The 23,434-nt window shown below is 45.7% G+C and overlaps 1 protein-coding gene across 1 annotated transcript; it reads right to left on the minus strand.

Annotated features, from left to right (window-relative positions):
* Positions 1-755: 755 nt before the first annotated feature.
* LOC131214010 (carboxylesterase 5A) lies at positions 756-3,393 on the minus strand. The gene is made up of 4 exons (XM_058208316.1): positions 3,268-3,393; positions 2,125-3,204; positions 1,421-1,860; positions 756-1,350 (listed from the first exon to the last, which is right to left on the minus strand). Exons 1-4 carry the CDS (start codon positions 3,391-3,393, stop codon positions 756-758), a joined length of 2,241 nt encoding a protein of 746 aa, XP_058064299.1.
* Positions 3,394-23,434: the final 20,041 nt, after the last annotated feature.

Genomic DNA, 23,434 nt, shown 5'->3' on the forward strand with positions numbered 1-23,434 from the left:
AAACTTCTGCAAGAAACACAATAAACTAGAAAATAAACAAAAAGATCCGATTTCAAAACGAATGCTGAAACGAGACACCCTTATAAAACTGACATATAGGTGGCGCTGTGCCTGTCTTTATCCAAGGCACAAACCATCTCCTTGCGAATAGGAAATATTCCCCCTCAGTTTTAATTTAAAATTCAATCGTTTAATGTGAGACTCCTTTACTTTTTACTGCGCAAAACATACGTGAATAAAATCCTACGGCCAGTCTATTTATTAGCATCCTTTATTACACTCCTTATTGGGATTAAATCACACATAGTTTACGGCCTAATACCGCACTATACAAGCCCTCCAGCCCGGCTGGGCGGCGATTTCTGACGCCGGGCACTGGTGTCCACCTGGAAGTGGGTGGGCGAAAGTTGGTAGCGCCAGTTTCGCACCTCCTGATCCTGGTCCAGATCGGTCAGTACGGCAACCGGCGTCTCACACACCGACAACCGCCCGGACCGGTGCGTACCGATGACGTTCCTGTTGCTCGCACTGACCCCACTTCCGTCGGCCGTGCCCCGGCTAAGGCTCTCGCTCAGCTTGCGGAAGTTCTCGCCGTACAGTGGGTTGGTGCGGATGACGCGCTCGGCTGTCCGGACGCGGTGACTGATACCGGTGACACCGTGAAAGTCGTCCTCGTCGTCCCCCACGCTGCTCACGTCCGGCTTCTTGCGCCGGCTCTTCCGGCCGAAGAGGCTCGACCGGAAGAAGAACTTATGTCATAAGATACTGGACAGACTCTTGGTGCTGTTCTTTCGCAGGACGTACACACACATGCAAAGCACCGCCAGTAGCATGCAGACGAGCGTGAGCATCGAGAAAAACGCGTGCTTGTACTTGGAGGCGGCGGCCGTTTCGCGGAACAGGTCTTGCTCCTCCTCGAGCGTCAGGTCGATGCGGCGGTTGCGCAGCTTCTCCTGGTTCGTCTCGTTCACGATCTGGCTCAGCTTGGGCAGGAACTGCTCCCAGAAGCTGTTGATCTTGCGCAGATAGTAGAAGTACTCCGAGTCACGACTCGCCCCGCCCAGGTAGACTGCGCTCTTGGACGTCCGCGAGCTCTCCTGGTCGGCCAGCAGGTCGGCCCCAAGAAGGTACGGGTTTGGGGGCGTATTCCCGGCCGCCAGTTCCCCAGGTGGCCCTTCGGTGGCCAGCAGTTTCTCCTCTATCTCCTGCAGGTTGTCCTCGAACGTGTTCTCGATTGACGTGTGGTCGTTCCGGTGCACCGATTCCTGTTTCACCGAGATGAGTTTGATGTACTTCAGCTTCTCCGTGTACGGTGCCCAAGCGTCAAACTGGCGGCCAGGTGTTGGGTTGCTTCACCAGGAACAACCAAACACGTTAGAGTACAGCAAGTACAGCTACACCGCGTTATCCAGTTACTTACCCTCCCTTGATGAACTCGGCAAACAGTGACCGGATCTTCTTGCACAACTTGTCCTCGGTGAGCGACAAGCGCTTCCGGCCAATCTCCCGGTAAAGGCTGGGGCCCATCAAGAATGGCAGATCGGAGGAGTGTGACGCCCCGCCGAAATAGTTGATACGGCCCCGCATGTCCATCGAGTTGGGATGGTGGAACAAGTACGCGAACACCGGCCCAGAGGCGTGCTGCTTAACAGTCTGCTGCTCGGCGTTGACGAACTCTCCCTCGACCGTGCCGATCGCTATCAGCTTTGGCGGCGGCTTCGGACTGCTCAGCACCTGGACCGTGCGGTAGAACGGTATCTCGTGGCGGGTTTCTGACACCAGCTTCACGATCGCCCGAAGATGGTCGGCAACCGTTGGAGGGATCTGGTCGAAAAATCGCCAATTGATCGTTTCCCGTATCTGCGGATCCATTTCGAACAAACCAACATGTCGTTAAGCGTTTCGTGACGTTGTGAAGATTTCGAAAATAATCAGGAGCTGCTTCGTTCGCTTACAATATTTTCCAAGTTAATAAGTTTCCAAGAAGAAACAGCTATATAAAGTGTTATTGTTTGAACTAGCTTTAGAACAAGTAATTGGGAGTCCATTGGGAGACCTTTAATAAGTATTGCCCACATCTATCTTTACCGTGTAGAGGCGACGCCTTTTTCTCACCACTCATACCTGTTCCTGTCCAACGCCCTCGAAGTGGTACTGCTCAATGATGTTGGGCAGCAGCGTCGCGTTTATGTACTTCCTCAATGAATCGTAACCCTGACGGGCCAGCTCGATCCAGTGGCTGTAAAGGAACGCTCCCTCGTTGCTGGTGATACCGAACATGATCGGCATATCCTCGTTGACCAGCGCTTTGGCCGTGAACAGCGCCCGAGGATCGTCCACCACGTACCGATCGCCCGACGGTAGATAATGGTCCACGATCGGCCCCAAATTCACGGTGTAGTTCCCGTTCCGGTACACGTGCTCGTACGCCCGCAACAGATCGTGGATACTTTTCTGCTGCAAACACTTCAGCACGTTGCGTCCGACGTCGTAGTTGCACGCCAGTATCTTAACGATCTCCTGCGACAGCTGCGTGTCGACGTTGATCGCCGCGTACGGTGAGTAGATCGTGCCGGACATTATAATCGCCCGGCCGAAGAGTCCCCGAGCCCGAGGGCTCACCATGTGCGCCATCACGTTCGGAGCTCCGGTACTGCCGTGGCCGAGTAGCGTGACGCGGTTAGTGTCCCCGCCGAACTTCTGGATGTTATCCTTTATCCAGACCAGCGCCAGGTGCTGGTCCAGCAGCCCCAGGTTGCCGGGTGCGTACCGTTGGCCCAACGAGAGCCACCCGAACACGTTGCTCCGGTACTGCACCGTCACCACGATGATGCCGTCGGCGGCCAGGTCGAGTCCGGTGGCCCGGTTCGCGTTCCAGTCGAACGCCATCTCCTCGCCCGTGATCATCACCAGCACGGGGAAGCCGCCGTACCGGATGGCCGTTTCCGGAATCCACACGTTCAGGTACAGACAATCTTCGCTGGTGTGGCGTGCCCGAAACTGCCGACCGGCACCCAGGTCTTCGTAGCTATTGTTTTCAATCTGCGGACAGATGGGTTTGAAGTCGCGCGCATAGAGTGTCCGATTCCAGCCGGTACTTGGGACGGGTGGCGCGAAGCGGAGCTCATTCAGTGGGGGTTTCGCGTACGGCACTCCGAGATAGGTGAAGATCGGTATTCGGGATGTCTCGGGGAACACCTTCAGCTGTTGGGCGAGAAACGGGTTGATGGTAACCGCGTGGTTCCTGGAACGCCACAGCCAACTTACCCCCACGAGAGCACCCTGGCCAAGCACGACGGTGGCATCTTGGATTTGGCCAGTGGTTAGTCTAAGCGATGATAGCACCGCGGCCACAGTCAGTACCGCGAGTAGCGTCCTCCTTGTGCGCCGCATTATGCAATTTATTGGGGATCCGTTTCCACAGCGTTTTGAAATATCTCCCAGAGGTCGTTCCAAAAAACACTCATTTTTCTCCTAGAAACTCCCGTAGCTAACGAAAGAGAGCAGGAGGTGGTCACTAAAAATGGAAAGTGAAAACCCGCGGTTACCGTAACGGAGCGTAAGCGAAATCTATATCATTATCCCCGGTTGGCCCTCCGGAGGTACACAGAACATCACCACATGTGACCTGCCGGGTAGCCGTAGTTTTAATACGCTGCCACAGGTATGAGGTTATGGATGACAAACTTGAATGATTGTGGTGTAGCGGGTCGTGGTAGCTAGCGAGCCGGAGCCAGTGTGTCAAAAGAATCCCGAGCTGATTGTGGTGGCTGCGCCACACGCAACCCCCGCGATCGCTGATGATGATGGTGAAAGCTTTATTCGATAATTCACCTCTCGTATGGAACGCACTTCGTAGGAGGCATATCAGAATGGTGACGAAACGGCTATGGCACGCCACCCGAGAAAAACTCCTCGCGGAAAGGGGCGCTGTTTCGTAAGCTCTTCATTCTGGGCTTTTACCTTGTTGTTTAGCGAAGGTTTGTCCAATAAAAAAAAACTCAATTCTCATCAGTCGGAATGGTAAAAATTCCCAAAAGGCTAGCGTTTGACAGGTGATTTATGTTTGACCCTGCAACGCCAAATAGCATCAAAAGAATGGAAGCTCATCGAACAGTTGATCCAACATGCGCAAATTAGTGTGCGGATTCTGCGCGGAAAGTGTGTCTTTAATTGGACAGTAAGAAGTTCACCATTTGGTGAATGCGATATTTGGTGCTTTAATGTATGCGTCAATCCCTTAATTAAGTTCATGGGGTTTTCACTGCAATAAACGGATTAGGATTTTAGTAATGTTTCTGATGAAGTCAACGCTATAGTTCATACGACCTGAGCAGCTTTTCCGGTGCCTTGATCGGTTTTTCATCATAGAATAGATCATTTTCATACAAAATTCCTTTCTTTTCGGTGATGTGTTTTTGTTTCTTCTGTTTTGTTCGTGATTAATTGTAATTCAGCTCGTTTTGGATTTATATTTCCTCGGTCTGAATTTGGTATTTTCAAATTTTAATTCCTCAACTCAAACACGACCTTTTTGTCCGTCAAGCGGCTCGACCATCCAATCGATGAATGAAGTTCAAAGGGGTAAAATTTCGAAAAGTTTGTTCCAAAAAGCTTATGCTTTGTTGTATTAAAATTTATAAAATTATCAGTTGGATGGTGAAATCATAAAGGAAAGGCATTAACAATGCACTCGAAGTTCACAAGGCACGTGTTGCAAGTGAACTTCAGCCTTATATGTATTAGTAGCGCATATGACATAACAATAACAATAAACGTCTGTATCGTTGACTCATTATTTTTCAAAGCCATTAAACCAATTGTTCACAAACTTTTCCACGTGGGTCAGCAAATTTTCGATAAAGAAGCTAGACAAACATTGTACAACAGTCCAAATTTCCCATTAGTGAAATTATGTTTTCCGCCACAAACGTTTATCAACATTTTTCGAATCAAAGATCTTATTTGATTCCACTAAAACTGCGTTGTAATAACGCTCATGTTTCTAATTGCCGATCAAATTCGGGTGGTTGCGAAGAAAATGGATCCAGTGGTCGTTGTTGGACATGTCGTCAAAACATAGCGTCAATCCCGTTCGATCATTCTGTCCGTCCTGCGGCCATTAGATTAGCATGAAAATACGGTCCGAGGCAGCGTTCTGAATGGGAGGAAATAACAGAACAATTTTCTATTCACGGCCGGTGCTGGGGAGCCCTGGGTCGCTTATTTAACCGGCCGTTTCGCTTCCTGGTGATACATTTATTCGCCCCGGACCATGAAGGGTGACAATGAGTCGGGACGGTCGGGACTGGCGGGAGTTTCGGTTGAGCGGTTTTGGTTTTCCGCTTTTTATTCAACCAACTGTGTAGGGCGATGGGCTTTTTCCATAGTTATTGTAGAACCCACCACGCGCCCGGTGAAGCTGACCGTCGGCGGAGAACATTCCGGACGAATCAGGTTCTCAACAACTAGTTGCACCACGCGTATGACCGCGTTGCGCAAACGTTCGGTGAGCAATTGTATTTTGTTGGATGTAGTTTTTAGAGCTACATTTGTGAACTCGAACAGGAAGTATTCGGAGATCTAGCTGTCCAAATTATTACCTTTGATTGGTGTTTGTTTTATGTTTTCATTTGCTATCTTCCGGTCGAAATTATGATCATTACTGATCTACGTCTGTGAACATTGAATTTCTTCACCCAATTGTAGCGTTTGTTTCAAATTGTTCTTCTTTTACAGAACGCTTTTCTCAGCAACAATCAACATTCACCAACCAGCTCGTTTTCACTTCTTTAGCCACTCACTTTACTTGCCGGCAACACACTTAACATGCACCGTTTTGGTCTAGCGATCGTCGTATCTCGATCACCTTCCCGGCTACATCTTCTCTTCTGGACAAGGTCACGAAAAGTCTGCACCACAAAACGTTAGCAAAAGAAAACAGAAAAAGAACGACCGTTCGCACAGTGCTCCCACAGACCAGGGGAGACGAGCCTTACTTGCGCGGCTTTCGAGCAGAAACTAAGGGTAGTGAAACTGGCGATCCACACGCCACCCTACGCGGCCACTTGGTTAACCTGTCTCCCGGGTCTGCTTTTTTATTGTTGACCCACGCACACCGTCCGAAAGGTAAAGTGGTGTGTGGGTCACCCTGAACATTATCATGCAGTTGAAAACATTTTGCAAAAAGGGGAAACACGGGCAAGAGCCTACGGGCGACTAGGGGCTATGGTGCGCTTTGAAGTTGATGGTTTTGATTTGTCCCAGTGAGTTCGCTGAGAACGATGACGTCATGCGATCTCTGGCGATCAGACAAAATGCGTGACGCATTCACCGCATTTCTGGTGTTAGGTTTGTTCTAAAACGAGATCTGTAGGACGTACATGGGTCAATAATGATGCGGACAAGTGTTGGAAAAGTTAGGTTTTACGTATACATTGTTTTTCGTTGAACAACATAGGCACAGGTCGTCCTACCACCTATCGTGAAATTCTGGCAAAACTTCACGAACCTTCTTTTAGTTAACCCTTAACACTATCCTTTTAGAAGATAACACTACCCTTTAGAAGGGTAGTGTTACCCATACGCCGGCGTACCCTGTCATGCAACTTTACTTTAATATTGTAAAATGTGTGCAACTTTACTATAATATTGTTTTCATGATGTACTGACAGTCGTTAAAATCAGGAAAATATGATTGCAGGGAGTTTCTTCTCTAACAGTTAAAGTAAACGGTATGCATTTGGTTTTGAGCGTAATTAAAGATACGGTTTTAAAAATATCTCTGCCAATTAATGATTAAATGGACGAATCGGAGTATGTTCAAAAAAGTAGAAGCACTATAATAAGTATCGAATGCGAAAGTTTCATTGTTTCAGACACCCATAAATTATTTTCCAATCACAATTCCAATTTTGAAGCAATTGAATGGACGGATGGTAAGCAAAAGTGGCAGATCTTTAGAACCTTAAGGTTCTTTAGTTAGTTATGGTTACCTATAGATTTCAATGAAGTTGTGTTAAACGTATACCTTCGCCATAATTACGATTTCGTGTAAATGAAGTTAATCATCGCCGGGAGAACTGCACCCCATTTTCGACTGCTGTGCCCGGACAAGCGGTGCTTGTCCGAGACTCGCCAATGATGACTTCCTCGCTAGAGGCCTTAATCTTTTATGCAGCGCATAAACAACGGTTGGCAAGCCGGAACATGCTGCAGTCGAAAGTCGTTGGGCATTGCAGTGGTCACCAGTTGCCCAATTTCTTCCGTTTGACGTTGGATGCTGCATACCGCAATCGCAATTCGATTCCGCATTCGATGTCCTGTGGACCACCGCCCGCTGTGCCGTCGTCCTCGTCGACGGCGAGCGTCACCGGGAACATATGCCGGGCGAGCGGGCGCTCTATTAAGTATTCACGCTTTGTAGATTTTCGCTTGACCGGGCGAACGTTTGATTCGATATTTATGAGCTGTTTTGCTGTGTTCTTAAAATTGGTGAATAAAACATTAGCACTTTCCTTGCCGGCTTTCTTAGAAGGTTCAAAACCTCCGCACTCCAGCTGCAGGAAGTCCAACCCTGGCTCCAACTCCACGGTAGCAGCACCGTGGCCATCGTTAACGGCACTGCGCCAAGCAACACTTTTCCAACCGTGGTGTTTCTTGTGTGGCCATCGAGCGCACACGTCGGCGATGCCGGAGCGGTAATACTAATGTAGAACATCAAATGGAATATAGTCGATGGCCGGTGCAAGTTGGCGACACCTCGACTTGTGGCTCTCAGCAGGCTGGACCACGACGAGGCGACGATTGATAGGGATTGGAGACATTTTTTGACTGCCTTAGAAAAATCCTTCAAATAGTGTGCAGTAAATAATAGAACGGCACTAATTGTTTAGAGGTTTCGACAAGTCTGAAAGTATGCATTTTTGTCGGAACTGAAAAATACATTCATCAACCAAACAGCCAGTTTGGGTTTTGTTTTTTAAAAGATTTTACGATTAAACGCTTAAAAGATTTTAACCACGTGGTGAAATGTTGTTTTTCGAGAAAACGTACACATTTGGTGTTAATGCTATAGTTTGAATAGCAGGTAATTAAATGTTTTTTACATGATTCTTTAGTAACATTGATCATTATTACATAGCTCATCGCATAATCGTCTCTAATGCCTGGTTCTCAATGGCTAACGTCTTACGGTGCCAGCAGTGTTATTCGATCCGTCTCCTTGGTCAGATTAGCTAAGTGGGGAAATTATAGAGCCCCCTACAATTACAACATTAAAGCTTATTATTTTGATCTAAGCATTGGACTAGGGGAAACATTTCCTTGAAATTAGAGATTATTTAGAGGTCAACAGTAGTTCAAAAATGCTTTAATACGGAACACACATCATTCAATATCAACTCTCGTTTTATAAGTTACGATCTTTGAATCTAACAACACGGTTTGTGCAAAATGTGTGCAAAATTCATCATCATGCCAGTGTTTGAGGTCTACAATGCTACATATTTTGTGATGCTTGGCCTAAATTCGTCAGCTTCTGTTGCAGGTAGTTCGAACCCTGGAGGTCCTGTGTTTCGAGAGCTTATCGTAAAAAAGACAACGTCCTGGCAAAATGATTTGCTAATCGAAGTAAGCCCTTCTATCGATGACGAAGGACTCGTGGCTGTCCCTTGCGCCCTTTCAACGGTTGGCCACAATTATCGAGGCAGATAATGGAAAAAAGGTCTGTCCACATTTCTCGTCTGGGGCGTGCTGCTTTCTTGCAAATGCCAACCGCGTACCCGGTGAAATTCGCCATTAAAACACCATAACTGTAGCTGCCAGCTCCCGCTGCCACACAATACACCACGGGTGCGTTGACGATACATATTGTTTGTTGAATCCTTTTTCTTTCTCTATGGCTTGGCGGCTCGAGACAAACGCACATCGCCTTCGGGCCGCGGCCCGCGGGGTACTTTGAATGTCTTCATCAGCAGATCCTCCTTAACTGGCGTGGGCAACGGCATTTACAATTGTGGCATTTTTATGCTACAGATACATTGGTACATACATTATACAACATTTCGCTGCACGTCGTTGCGGTTTAGTCGAGGAGTCGTTTGCGCGAACGGATGCAGGCGGGTTGGCCTCTCCGTCACTCGGCCGGAACGGGCGCCCGAAGCCTTCTGATTTTGACAGCCTGAAAAGGAGCTCGATATGAATAATTTCTTTTGATTCACGGGTTACCGATGATACATTAGTGCGCTCATGCATGCCGCCTGCCGTGCCATGCAATATGAATGGGAACCCATTGCTTTACGACCCATTTCGCCCTCCTGGTGCCGTTTTGCCTTTCTTTTGCCCTGATGCCACCCCTCTGTCAGTGGCGTGTGTGTAATGGCCCCCGAGGAGTACAGTATGGCATCCAATCGGGCCAATATCTGGCTCCGTCCTGGCACGGATTTCAGGCTGCACTGTCGCTGAGCGACACGAATTCTTGAGAAATTCTCCCCGGATTTCTGGTTAGGAAATCATTCAACCAAGAAATGACGATGGACACCCAAAGCTACGGACTTCAATGGCGGTCGGGAGATGGGAGAGCAAAACAGATACGCACCAACACACAACCCTGCACTCTCGAAGTACCTCGAACAATCAAATGAGCATCAGCGAGCCAAAACAATATCCTAATGGCGCTATAAATATACAGATCCCGGTGAGTGAAAGCATCGTCCTCGGCCGACGGAGAAAGAGAGAGACAGCAAATGCGGCAGACTGCTGTAGGAGGTTTATGTTATAATAAACCGTATTTATGTAGCTCTATGGTTTTATGGCACAAAATTTGAATTGAACACCGCGGGCTCACCGTGTGGCGAGTGTGTTCTGTTCCCATTTTTGACTGGTTCGTGACGTGTTGTGTATTTCTTGGTTCGATTGCGATTTATTTGATGCACACTGGTTTTACTTTAGGCAATTTTGTATTCTTTTTAAATTGTATTGTTCGAAACATCTGACACAACGTAACAATGAAGGAAGAAATGCCAGGGACATCGCCTACACTGTAGCGATAGTATGAAAACAATCGCACGACATTAACGTTAACAAGTTTTGCTTCAAGCACATGATGTTCATTAAAACATACCGTTCACTTATCAATATGGTTTACCATTTAAATGATCCTTAATCGAGTTCAATTTTTTTTCATTGGGTTTGTTTTTGTTACAGTTTTAAATAGTAACGAATCATACTTATCATTCACCAGGGACTTTGCATATTACCATCTTTATATTTATTACCTTTTTTTCTAGCTTGATGTTTTATATTTTATTCTGTAGTCTTATCTGTTATGGTGATGCTTTGTCATTATCTAACTTTGATGCTTTCGTATCTAACGTTTACTGCAAATTATCAAAAGAAAAGCAATTTTTGCGTCTCGCAAGTGTTGTTGTTTGGTTGCCAGCCGGCTGCAGCATCCTGCCTGCAGTAAGGCAATAAATCAGAAAGAAAACCAAACTTTATCGTTTACCTAGTTTCATCGTGATTTTAATTCGGTTTCACTTTGCAGCTCCGTCGCGTGTAACAGCTGCCTCCGTCCGTGTGCGGTCTAATTTTGTCCGAAACGCGCGAAAAATGATGAAAATGTATTAACAACATGTAAATCACTGTTTCTCTCGGCCGGCCTACAATCTGATCGCTTTCGGACAACGTTTGCTCCGCAAATTGAGTTCATGTCGGGTGGGTGCCACATCTGGATGAAATAGAGTAAAGGCGAGCAAGGCAAAGGATCTTTAATCGAAACATTCATCAACTGCGATGCGTTCTTCCCTGTTTTGGAATATCTTAAAAAATAAAGCTCTCGAGCTCACGTTATGGGATCGTTTTTCGTAATACTGAGTTGCAGTCAGTATTTGTTGCAAAGTACAAAGAACTCAGCCTTTGGCGCAGAGTACCTAAACCATCAGAATGTGGTGTTGACTATGTAACACCCAGATGGCCCTTCGGAGTAGGTGCGTGGTTTATTGGTCGATGTTGCAGCATATCGCCTTCTTATCGTCATTTTACGGTGCAGACATTGGGGAAGTGTTTTTTACAACGGCTTCTTTTTTGATTAATCACATAAAATGTGCTGCCTGTTTTACAAAAAAATTGACAGTAATTTAAAAAAACTTAAAAATAACCTTCACAATATTGCCTTACGTTATTATGTTAACATATGTTGAAATACAAATAAAACATGGATGTAAATCTGCTACAAGACAAAATAAATAGGCTCAAAGGGCGTCTATAGTGGAACAAATACGATTTGACCATTTGCATAAACAAGATTTACACACCTGCTCCGGTTTCAAAAGTGCACATTAACAAAAAGAACGGCCCGTTCCGGTGAAAATCATATTATTCACGTCCCAAAAAAAAGGAACATAAAATTGAGTTTCCGTTGGCTCAAACAGCGCGTGGACAAATGTTCGAATAACTCAAGCTAGGTACTGCGAAGGTCCCGGGGTGTGGGTTTTGGAGCCCATCGTGGACGTGGCCACTTTGGGGTGCTTCGGGGTTAAATTATTCACACCGCGAAGACGGTCGGCCCTCCTCGGGCGAAAGTAGCGCTTTCTCAAGAAGCGCGCGACCGCGAAGGACATTCGCGAGGGCGCCCCGGTTGAATCCAATCAACGAGTGAGTGACGACTGGACTGGTGTGGACCGGGCCGTTATCCTCGGTATCCCTGACGGTGAAACATAGGGATACCCTGGGCACGGGTAGCCCAGGTGGTGCGATCTCGGATTCGGATGCGCGTTATTTATGGGGTCCAGTGATGCTACGGTGAGGCCGGTCACCGCCAGGTCGTAAACTAGCTACACAGATCAGACTATCAACTGGCTGACCGATCGAGACTTTCCCACCTCTCTCTCTCTCTCTCTCTCTCTCTCCCTACAATCATAATCGAATCCGGGCGACGGAATGAAGAATAAGCGAAACGTATTTCGCGTCCGTCCGAGGTCCGTCCCACAGAGAGAGAGAGAGAGAGGCCCGGATCTGATTTACTAGCCAGTTGCTGCTATAAATAATGCAAAAGATTTCAATAAATCTAATTGACCACCGGCTACCGGCCGTGCCGGGGTGCAGGGTCGGCAGCAGGGTCAGTCCAGTGAGTGAGCCCACTTTCGGCGTCCGATAGAATGTTTTGAAGAAGACAGTGTAGTGGCGCACCATCCCGCTACATCCCGGCCGGCTGCTGTAACGGTGGGCAAATATCGGTGTAAGTACAGAGGCTATAAAAATATAAAATGAAATAAAATCATGAAGCACTGCACGGGGCTACCAACTGCCGCCGCCGCCACGTGGTTCCACGCCAATTTCGCCAATTCCTTGGAGTAGTCCGAGTTACGGATATGTGGCAACTGGCTTTCACCCCGCCGCCTTCCCTGGTTTCCGGTTCGGATCGGTCCGGAAAATGTGTATAATCATAATAGACAAAAGAAATGGTGAGCCCCATGTGGGTCCTGTGGGCCCCCGTTGTTGGCCCACAGGATACCCACCACCGGGGGGCTGGGCTGCCAGCGGTGGGAGTTCGAAGAGAAAAATACCAAATGGAATTGGTCATGCATTATTTAACGGTGAATTTTTATATCCCACTCGCCCCGATCAGCGCTTGCACCCGCCGTGCCGTCCCGGAGCTCCCGGAGCTCCTGGGGGTCGTCTTGACTTGGAAGCTGGGAATTGTTTTCCTGGACGGGCCCGGTCGAATGTTTGGCTTTTCGGGGCGGGTTGGTTGTTTGGTGCCGCACCGCACATTCCACTGTTCGGTCTTCTATCCGACCGATTGTTTGGAGCATTGCTTTTTAGTATATGACCGGACCTGAACGTTTCACAGCGAGCGCAGCGCAGTGCACGTACTCGGGTGCAAGATTTCAAAGTCGGAGCACCGATCGCCATTTATTTCCAGCGTCTGGAGGAACACTGGATGACACCCAAGACAGATGAAGATAAGTGGTGAGTAATTGTTGTATCGCCACCGGACCGGACGAGGAATCGATCGGTGGATTAGCTCCGAGCCGCATTGGCCGGAGCTCTCGGATCTATCGCCCTGTTTTATCTACTGCTTCCGTTCTTGGCTTGACTCGCTGGTGACAGGGCTCGTCAGAGCTGCGTGATTTCGACGGCAGGCCAGAGTGTTTTCGAACGAGAATCGTGCGAAAACTTCAAATGCTTTTAAGCAAACAAATCTGGCACTCCCAACCCTGCCTGAGACACTGGACAGGCAAGGGAACGGTGTGGTTTCGGTGCTACAATTTCCCGCGAAATAAAAGTCGATTAACGTCTGGTCAGTTTCAGAAAACTGCTGAAAGCTGAAAGTTTCCGGTATTTTGCTGCTGCGTCTGGAAAGCTGCCTGAATCTGGGTGGAAATCGGAATTGCATCAAGCAATCTATCATGAAGTTGGCCGTTAACACACTTCCTCAAATTGGAGCATGACTTCGAGTAGCGCACAGCGTGTGTTCATTAGCTTAAAATTAAAAACCATTTGGCGAATATTTGGGTAATTTAAAATGTAACAGAAGAACGCGCCAGAAGACGCACAAAATCAACGATTTATTAGTGTTAGAGTAGAGACCCCTAACACTTACGTGATTCAAAACCACATTTGAATACTGTGACTTCTATCAGAAACATTTTTAGAAGTCCGCTAAGACCACTTAGTTACCTTCGAAACCCATATAAGTAGTAAAAGAACTGTTCTAATTCTTTTACCAGACAGGGCCAAGGCCTTCAGTAGAATAACCAGCATAATACCGCAAGCGTTGATGAAACCAATAGCAAATCGGTGATGAACTTTTGTTCCTGATAACTAGCAACACAGAACAGTCGAAACGCATTACACAAAATAATATAAATTTTCGATCCGCTGTAGCCCGCAACTCAGGCCTCGTCAGACTCTAACACCATCCATTTTGCGGTTCCTTAGAGATAAAAGTGTCTGCTGGATCGCGAAATCAATTTGTATTGCCGAAATGGGGAAATTATCGAATAATGATAAACCTCGGCTCGGCGACTGTGTCATTTTTCAAAATCCCCATTGGGTAGTTCATGGCGGGAGCATAATTTTTTCATCGATTACACATTGAGCAAACATAATCAACCGGGCGCCCAATTGTGACCCATTTGCCGCCATTATTAATTTTCCCAACGTAAACACGCACTCCGGCCAGGATGGGGTTCCGCTGTAGGGTAATTTAAAATTGAAAAATTGCCATTAACTTGCCAGTGACACACCAAAACCGGGGCCGAGGCCACACGGTCGGCACGGCAGAGTGGCTGGTTCGACCTCAAAGCCGTGTCCCGGTTAAAAGCGATAATACTTGCTTTTGGGATTAAATATCGAAAAAAGGGGTGCGATTCGGGGATGCTCTGCGCATTAGTTGTACTCGCCCAGTTCCGCCCAGGTTTGATCATTGATGTACGGAAAAAAGCACAGTCCAGAGATGGGCAGATAAAACCAGATCCCTAGGAAACAGGGCCAGATGTACTACGTCTTGAGTGTTAGAAAATATTAGCATGAGTCGCCTTCTTCGGTAGCGCTAAGATAGCGTCCTTCGGTTTCTTACTCAATTAATCTTCATTACGACTAAAAGCATCTTCTGCTCGAGCTCATAAAACCGGTGACTCGGGGCAGACTAATAGTGCCACACTTTGGTCCGGCCAATCCGAGGGGGGGGCGGTTGCCTCGTCCTCTACAGTCCAGCACCGGCTTAGCACCGTCACCCGGGACGGCCTTGCCCTCGGCAGAAGGGGTTTTGTGCAAATTAAGAACATCGGAAGATTGCCAAGTTTATCATAATTATATCGAAACACTCGTGGCTGCATGGCTCATCTAAACGGGATACGGGTCGGAATGGGGCGGGTGCTGGCCAAACCGAAAGGTTGATAGTTTAGAATAATCCCTCTCCCTGAACCTCTTGGCCGGGCGAAGGAAGTTCCGTTGAATCTAGCGAGAAGCTGGACTCCCGGTCAGAAGAAAACGGCCACCGGAAGATGTTTTATGATGAGAAAAATGAAAGACAAACTGCCACTGCCTACCGGAGACCAGGGGCTTCTTCTTTTCGTTCGGGCGCACTGCACACTTATTCTTGTTAACGTATCCGTAGCATCGGATCCTGCCTAACCCTCGGAGTGCGAAGCCCTAGATGTCCGGCCGCCGCCAACAGGACGGAAGTTCCAAATTAATATTTTTGGATTAAATCTTTTGCATACTAAATCACTACGGCACAATGTGTGGTACGTGCGTGCCTTGTGGAGCCCTGTGGAACCGACTGCGGCTGGTGCTGCTGATGCTGCAATGCTGAACAGCAAAAAAGCCGAACGGCCAAAGACTATCACTGGAATCTTGGCGAAGGTGTCTTTGCGAAAGATTTTCCATTCTTCTAGGGAATAATTAACTGGACGATATCGGACGGATCTTCCGAGAGTTCCAAGAGCACAGCCTTTCTGTGCTAGTCTCTAGTAGTGGCTTGTGGTGCTGCTGGATATAATGATAGGGCGAGTTCATAAACATGAGTATGAGTATTAAACATAGCTTGTAAATACTCAACTACAATTCGTGTTGCAAAAACAATAACACATTGTAGCCGTAGTCTAATTTATTAATTTTTTTATTTATATATAAAAAGTAATAAAAAGTTAGATTGATTACTTTGATTGATTACTTTAAAAGAGTTGCCTAAACTATAAAAATAGTTAGAAAACTACCAACACGAACTAGTAAAAAGTGAACAAAAGAGAAAGAGACTTGACGAAATCGTAATCAACGCTAGTACTCGAAGTTTCAAATATTCACGAAAGATCATCCATAAACATAAAATAAACACGTTGAAGTTAAAAACAATTGGGAAAAAAATTGAAAGAGAAAACAAAATCGAACATTGCACATGATAAATTTGTAACTCCTTCAATCACAGAAACAATTAAAAAACAGAAATGGAGAAGCAAATAAAATAACAAACAAAACCACCAACAATACAAAAACAAACAGCATCGAAAATTCCGCAATTGAATGACAAAATTGATGAGTTTGTGGGAATAAAAAAATAGAAAGATTAGAAAAATTAGAGTGCTGTACCATAGCAATTAGCTGCAATGTATTGTTAACTGTAGAAATATGAATTAGTTCCACAGCGTGATCTACCAAAGCCTACCCAAAGGCAATTCAACTACCGTTTGATTTCTTTGGATTTCTTCAAAACGACGACGCGAAACTGACCGTTATCTTGTTGCTCGATTGCAATCGCACGATTGTTTGGGGGTCGGCCAAAGACGGACGATTTGCTTACCAATCGCCCTACGTTTACGTTCGATTAGCCGATGGATCGGCCGACAGAGTTCCATCGGCCGTTCAGCAGCAGCTCGGGTGGCGGCAAAACGTTAAGAATCGGTTCGCCGGTGGATTCGCCCGGCTTCATCCTGGGGATCCCGGCTTCCTACGAGTATCGCATCGCATGAAAGATTTCCAATACCGGTGACCATGCAATTCTAAAAATGAGGCGAAAGATCAAACGGAACACACTTTATTCTACATTTCCTGTACCGAACCTGAACCACACTTTCTCGTTCCCGGTTGCCGGATCGGATTGGGACAGGATTTTTGAGCCACGCTGGATTACGTGGTGTGGTCGCTTCCTCTTTTGCTCTTTCTCTCTCTCTCTCACTCGCGGTCTACTGTTTCCGGTTCCGTTTCCGATCGCATCTGCATCTAGCGGTCGCTGGTGGGTCTTGTTTCCGTTCTGATTTTTGAGTCCAATTTGACGATTTCCACCTCTCTGCAGCCAGCTAGCGTCAGCTCTTTTATCTATCCACCAGCAACCGGTCGCGGAATGCGTACACACCGGCCGCAGGACGATCTCCTGGCCACCAAATCCTGGCGCACGTCCCGTTTGGCCCCCTTGGCAGCTCGTTAGCTGAAGTGCCGAAGAGGAGACTCCGGGAGATAGGGCAAAAAAGGCCGGCAATTTGTCGAAAGAGGAACGGAACGGAACGGGCTCCGATTCGGATGAACGTCTGGCGTGGTGGTGGCAGATCGGGAGCGAAATAAGTGGAGCTTCGATTCGATTTGTGTAATTGACCGGCTAATTTCAGTCAATTTATTCGATTGTTGCCTTCCTTACGCCCCGTTCCGGTTCTGGGTTGGGCTTGCTTTTTCCTTGGCTTGGCCGTTCTTCATCTACGAAACCCGTGGCCCTGTGGATGAAAGGAGCAATGGTCCTGGCGCTTTTCGGCGATACTTTTTTAAATAAATAAATTGATCCAGGTAGAAACGAAGCATCATTTTCTCAATCGTCAACGGTTCCAGCGTGAGCTATGAAAATTATAATGATAAATATTTTATGGAAAACTCAAACATTGTAAAGATGGCATTAAACAGAGTTTCTAACAATCTCAGAATATGAAATGGAAAACGGGGAATAAATAGATACGGTGACAGAAAAATGTCACAATCGACACACTACTTTGAATGTAGTCAAACATAACAAAAACTGATCTAACAGTAGGTTAAAAACCGAGAGAGGGAATGAAGCGAGTCTAATGGATCAGTAATCAAATGTAGTGGATATAGCAATCAATCGCAAAACTTGCTGCACGAAATTACACGAAAATCCACCAGAAACACCCATAAGCAGTGCACATGGTTTCGGAAAGTACTGAAGCAGTAACTTTGGCGTCGGGTAGCCTCGAAACCGCATCCACCCGCTTCTCTAATACGCTCCCCAAACAAACAGCGCGAACCAGCGGGAATGACCTTTTAATTAAAAGCAATAAATTACACCCATCAGTGTCCACCAGAGTCGTCCAGCGAGTTGGAAGTGACAACGGACCCACGACCCAAAGCAAAGTCCCACAAATAGAATACAAATAAAGAATTTAGCAAGACACGACACGCCATAATCTCCGTCCACCGGGGTGACCATGCACTGAAGATCGTGGGCAAGCGAAAGGAATTAAACGGAAACACTCACAATTCGTTGCTAAGCGGGAAACGGCAAACAATCCGACACTATGCGACAAAATGGTTGTAATTCGAAGAGTTTCAATTGTTTTGTACTAAATGTCGCAGAAAAGGAAATTGAAGAAAAGGTATAGGTATGGAAAAGGTTATGAAGAAAAGGTATAGGTAGCATATTCATAAAATAAGATTTAAATTAAATTAATTGCTTCATTGTGTTAATGTATTCCTTCTATATTTGTTGATTTATTTATTCATTCGTCTTCGATTCAAAAGAACTGGACAGAGGTTGCTAGTTCTTAGATAATAAATGAAGAATGCCGGCACACTAAATGCCGAGCTTATGGCCGCCCCATTTTTCCATTGTGGATTCGCGATGGTTTATGCCGGGTCCCGGCTGGCTTACACAGTAGTTTGTTTGCTCATCCGGCCCCAATAAAAAAGGGAGTATTCTCCGCCGTGGTTTTCCGCCGCCCCAGTGGGCGGCCGTTGGCCGAATTTCCAACAACTACGTCCAACCCAGATTGAAGGTAATGCACCAGAACAGCATCCCAGCACGGTGTCCGTCGACCGGCCGGTGGCGGCAGAAAACCGTTTTAAAACACACATAAGCTGACATAAGCATGAAATGTATTACCCACGCGAATAATATGTACGGGATTTATTGCATACGGAAGGCGAAACCGTAAATCATACCAAATTACACGAGAGCCTGTGTGACAGTGGCACTTTTTCTCTCCTTGGCGTTGGCTTATGCTCAAATCACTGTTTTTCTCCTTTCGGTTGACGGCATTGCCGCAAACTCGTTTAGAGATGTCATTTTAAGTTGGCTTCTTTTTTGTGTTTTTTTTGTGGCCACTAATAAGTTAGTATAATAGAATGAAACAGAAATTTGTTTTTAAAATATCAATATTTTTAAGTAAAAGGGACCGTACGGTAGCGATTGTTAGCAGATTACGGCTTACAGCGAGAATTCAATCCAATTTTCGAAGGTTTTAATTGAATCAGTTTTCCATAAATGTACGAAGGTCACTATTTATATTTCGGGAATTGGCAACACTGATGTCATGTGAGTCCATCTGATGGTTCCATCGTAAAGTTTGACATTTTTGACGACATACGTACTCAGAACATTTTGTCATACGTACGCTATTTGTTTATTTTATATTTAGTTGAAAGTTTCGTCTCGGCAAAAAAATGGAACTGAATCGTGAACATTTTCGAGCGATGATTTTTTACGACTTTCGACGTGGATTATTACAACAAGAGTGCGTCAATCAACTTAATTTGACTTTTGGCGATGATGCTCCATCAAAAACCACTGTGTATCGCTGGTATAGTGAATTCAATCGTGGTCGTAGTTCGCTGTCCGACGAGTTTCGTGAAGGTCGTCCAAAATCGACTGTAGTGCCAGAAAACATCGATGCTGTGCACGAAATGATTAAGCAAGATCGTCATGTAACCTATTGTGAGATTGAGGCATCCCTAAGCATTAGTTCCACCAGCATATATGCGATTTTACATGAACACTTAGCTGTGCGAAAATTATGTTCACGTTGGATCCCACATAATTTGACAATCGCTCAAAAAAAGGCTCGTGTCGATTGGTGCAAAGAAATGCTTCAGAAATACAATCGCGGTGCTTCAAAAGACGTTTATAAAATCGTGACAGGTGACGAATCATGGATATATTCGTATGAGCCCGAAAGTAAGCAGCAGTCGACTGTATGGGTGTTCCAAGATGAACCAAATCCAACAAAAGTTGTTCGCACACGAAGCACTTCAAAGAAAATGGTGGCCTGTTTCTTCGGAAAAACTGGTCATATTGCAACAGTGTCTCTAGAGGATCGTAGAACAGTAAATTCTGAGTGGTACACAACCATCTGTTTGCCAGAAATCTTCGGTGAAATAAGGAAAACAAACAAGAGACGTCGGATTGTTCTTCATCATGACAATGCCAGCTCTCACACATCGGCTCAAACAAGAGACTATTTGAGCACTCAAAACATCGAATTGATGGGTCATCCGCCGTACAGCCCTGATTTGGCACCCAATGATTTCTTTTTGTTCCCATCCGTGAAGAATAAACTGCGTGGTCAACGATTTTCATCGCCCGAAGAAGCTCTTGAAGCGTTCAAAAATCATGTTTTGGAGATACCTCATTCGGAATGGAATAAATGCTTTGAAAATTGGTTTAAGCGCATGCAAAAGTGTATCGATCATCGTGGCGAGTACTTTGAAAAACAATAAAAATATATTCGCAGCTTCACTATTTGTTTTTGTTCCTATTCCCGAAATATAAATAGTGACCCTCGTATTGACTTTAGTGATGCTTTGACAAGCTTACAATGATTCTAAATTATGTTCAGGACCATTGCCTGAAATGCAATTTTATGTAATTTATCGATCATTTATAGTTATTGTTTTCTCATTTTTCCTCATCAATAATTTCACGTTCGATGAGTTTTTACTACCATTTCCACAATCCCGCGGCATGAGTTACTACTAAAGGAGCAGGCTGCACTGGACGCGATCGTTTGAAAGATTTATTTCTTGATCATTCAGTTTTAATCTTCGGTAGCGGAGAACACATCATGCTACCGGCATAGCCGAGCACAAGCCGGCAGTCCTTAACGACCAAGTGACGAGCAATTGATTAGTTTGCTGCGTAGAAAAAGAGAGAGCTCACGGATGAGCCAGGTGTATTGAATAGGTAGTTTATTTGGCGTGCTCTGGGGAGTGTAAAAGATAAAGTTTCTCCACGATGGGCTCCTTCGCCTGTAATCATGAAAATTGCGACCGAATGCTTTCTAAAGGCTTGTTTTAACTACCATTTCCAAATTCATAACAGATTTGGCTGCTACAGCACCTCGTAGGGCTTACGAGCTGAGGTATTGTGTATAGCCGTTGCAAACCGTCTGCAAATTTGAGCTTCCTTTGAATTTTCTTCTGAAAACTTCACCGAAATTGATACTCAAACTTAGTTTTGGCATTTATTTGATACTTATTTATTTATTTATTTATTTATTTATTTATTTATTTATTTATTACAAAAAAGTCAACGGTCAACTTAGCCTAACCGACAATAATCAACTTAAGTTAGCACTTAGAAATAAAACTAAAACAAATCACAACTGATCAAAACTTTCGGTCATTCTTCGCTGATGCTTTGAACACCATCTTAGACCAAGTCACTCAGACATTCGTACCCGAAAAATAATTTAGTTTTGTAATAAAAGCTTAGATCAATGAACAACTTTTGGGGATGAATTTGAATATGGAAAGAAAAAAAATTGTTGAGGTGAGTTTTACGACAATAATACACTTAACAACCATCTCAACCAATTAGCACACTGTTCATCTCTCTCTAAAATATAATTCCAACATAATTATCTAACGTAATTTTGAGTATGTAAGCTTCGATCCATCAGATTGGTTGGTTACATTAAAGCGGAGATTTACATTATCCTTAACATTATTTATTTAAAATAACTATAGAAACTATGTATTGCCCGGCATGGCCTTAACATATAGAATTTTATTTCAAATCAATCAGTCCAGTCTTGACTCCTCTTAACTGGATACGATAAATAACATTTAACTGGAAAAAATTACTTAAGTAATCTGAATCCATCGATACTCTGTGTACCAATGGAAGAATGTTATTCCATACGTTTTCCAATTTAGCAAATTATTACTAACTAATTCATTGTTAACTCCAGAAATGGTACGGAAAAAAATGTTTATAACTAAAATAGTTTTTTTTAACCATTTCAAAAAATTCAAATGCTTAACCATTAACGCACACATAGGCATTTAAGCTACGTTCTACTTTCACCTACAAAGATGAAATGGTCATCTGTTGTAGCGTATCTCCCACAGTAATATTCAAACAGTCCTTAAGTTATCGCTCTCATTTGTAGTACTACTGATGGCAAAAATGATGGGAATTCGGTTACAAATCTTAACATCTTTAATAATTCTCCTATTTTAGCTATTATTTTATTTACGACATTAAAATAATCCTTACTCTATGCAATACACCTATGCGTTTGTTACATTCAAATTCGTTCGGTTTCTATCACTTCTATAGATTAAAACCGTTGTCCACGGGGTGTGTCTTGAGTTTAACAAATAGGCTGAAGGTTGGCAGAGGCGGTGTCAAGTCAACCGAATACTTTCAAGTAAAGCATCAACATTTTTAAACGTTTCATCAGTCATAAGAACGTTCTTATGAAATAGTCAGAAGACCCCCAAAAAGTACATTCCCGTAGCTGGTCCGAATGGGGAGCAAAATGTTCACCAGTGACTGAAGGGCAGATCAGCGACGGCCACTCGCTAAACTCCGCTGTGGCAAAACTAATTAGTGGCCCTGTCAAAAAGGGCCCCCTTTAGCCTAAGATGCACAGCTCGGACCGAGGCTTACGCAGGCCGCAGTCCTCAGAGAGAGCGACAGAGAGACTGAGAAAGTGCAGTAACGCACCGAGCGCCAAGACACTGCACTGGCTGCGCCGGAGGAAATGCGACGATGTTGGCGTATGTTCACCACCCACCCGGGGGCTGTACGCAGGTACGCATTACCTCGTCGGCCCGTCGAGTCTTATCGGTGCACATAATTATCAATAATATTAATAATTGAGGAGCGCCAGTGCCACGGTGCGCCGGGCCACCGATTCATCGAACCGACTTCGCCAGGACATGCGGCACATGTGGTGGAGCGGGAGCAAGGAGGCGGCAAGGGTACATACATACGGCCGTCAAGGAGATCAAGAAAATCCCGCACAGCCACAGCCCACCGGGACCCGGGCCGCCTGCGCCGCCCCGGGGGCCCGGTGTATTTATAAATCAAAGCACTGCCTCCGGGATAATTTAATCTAATTAACTCCTTTGTTTCTGCACCGGGCCCTTATCATTTATATAATTAAACAATATCAATAACAGATACCCATCATTCACATGCGTCCCACGGTGGCCGTCTACGTAGTCTTCGGGCAGCATCAGCATTGATGCAGCATTGATGCCGGCTTCGCGAAGGACATTCCCCACAAAAGCCCGACGCAACGCAAAGCCCCGACGCCGGAGCCGAGTTTTCCGCCGGAACAATCATAATCCTGCCTGATAAGGATGAGTGCGGGGTGGCGGCCGGAACAGGAAACAGGAAACAGGAAGCAGGATGACATCTTAGCTGCCGCCACACCGAGCTGACCGGAGCCGACGCTGACTTCCGTCGAGTTTCGGGCCGGCCGCCCGATAAGGCCGTTTATCGATAATTTCACATATTATTGAAACATATCTTCGCGGAGGAGGTACGGGTTCGTGAGGGTGGGGCGAGGGGGGTGATGCAGATGGGCTGCAACTGAAGCATAAAGGTAGAGCTTTCGATAATTACTTGGACACGTGACACATCACACGGAATGTCCCGGGACCCGCCGGAAGTGGGTGGCCCGGCCGGGGGCGGGGG

Source organism: Anopheles bellator, chromosome 1, assembly GCF_943735745.2.
Source record: "Anopheles bellator chromosome 1, idAnoBellAS_SP24_06.2, whole genome shotgun sequence".
In the NCBI taxonomy this organism is placed as follows: Eukaryota; Metazoa; Arthropoda; class Insecta; order Diptera; family Culicidae; genus Anopheles; species Anopheles bellator.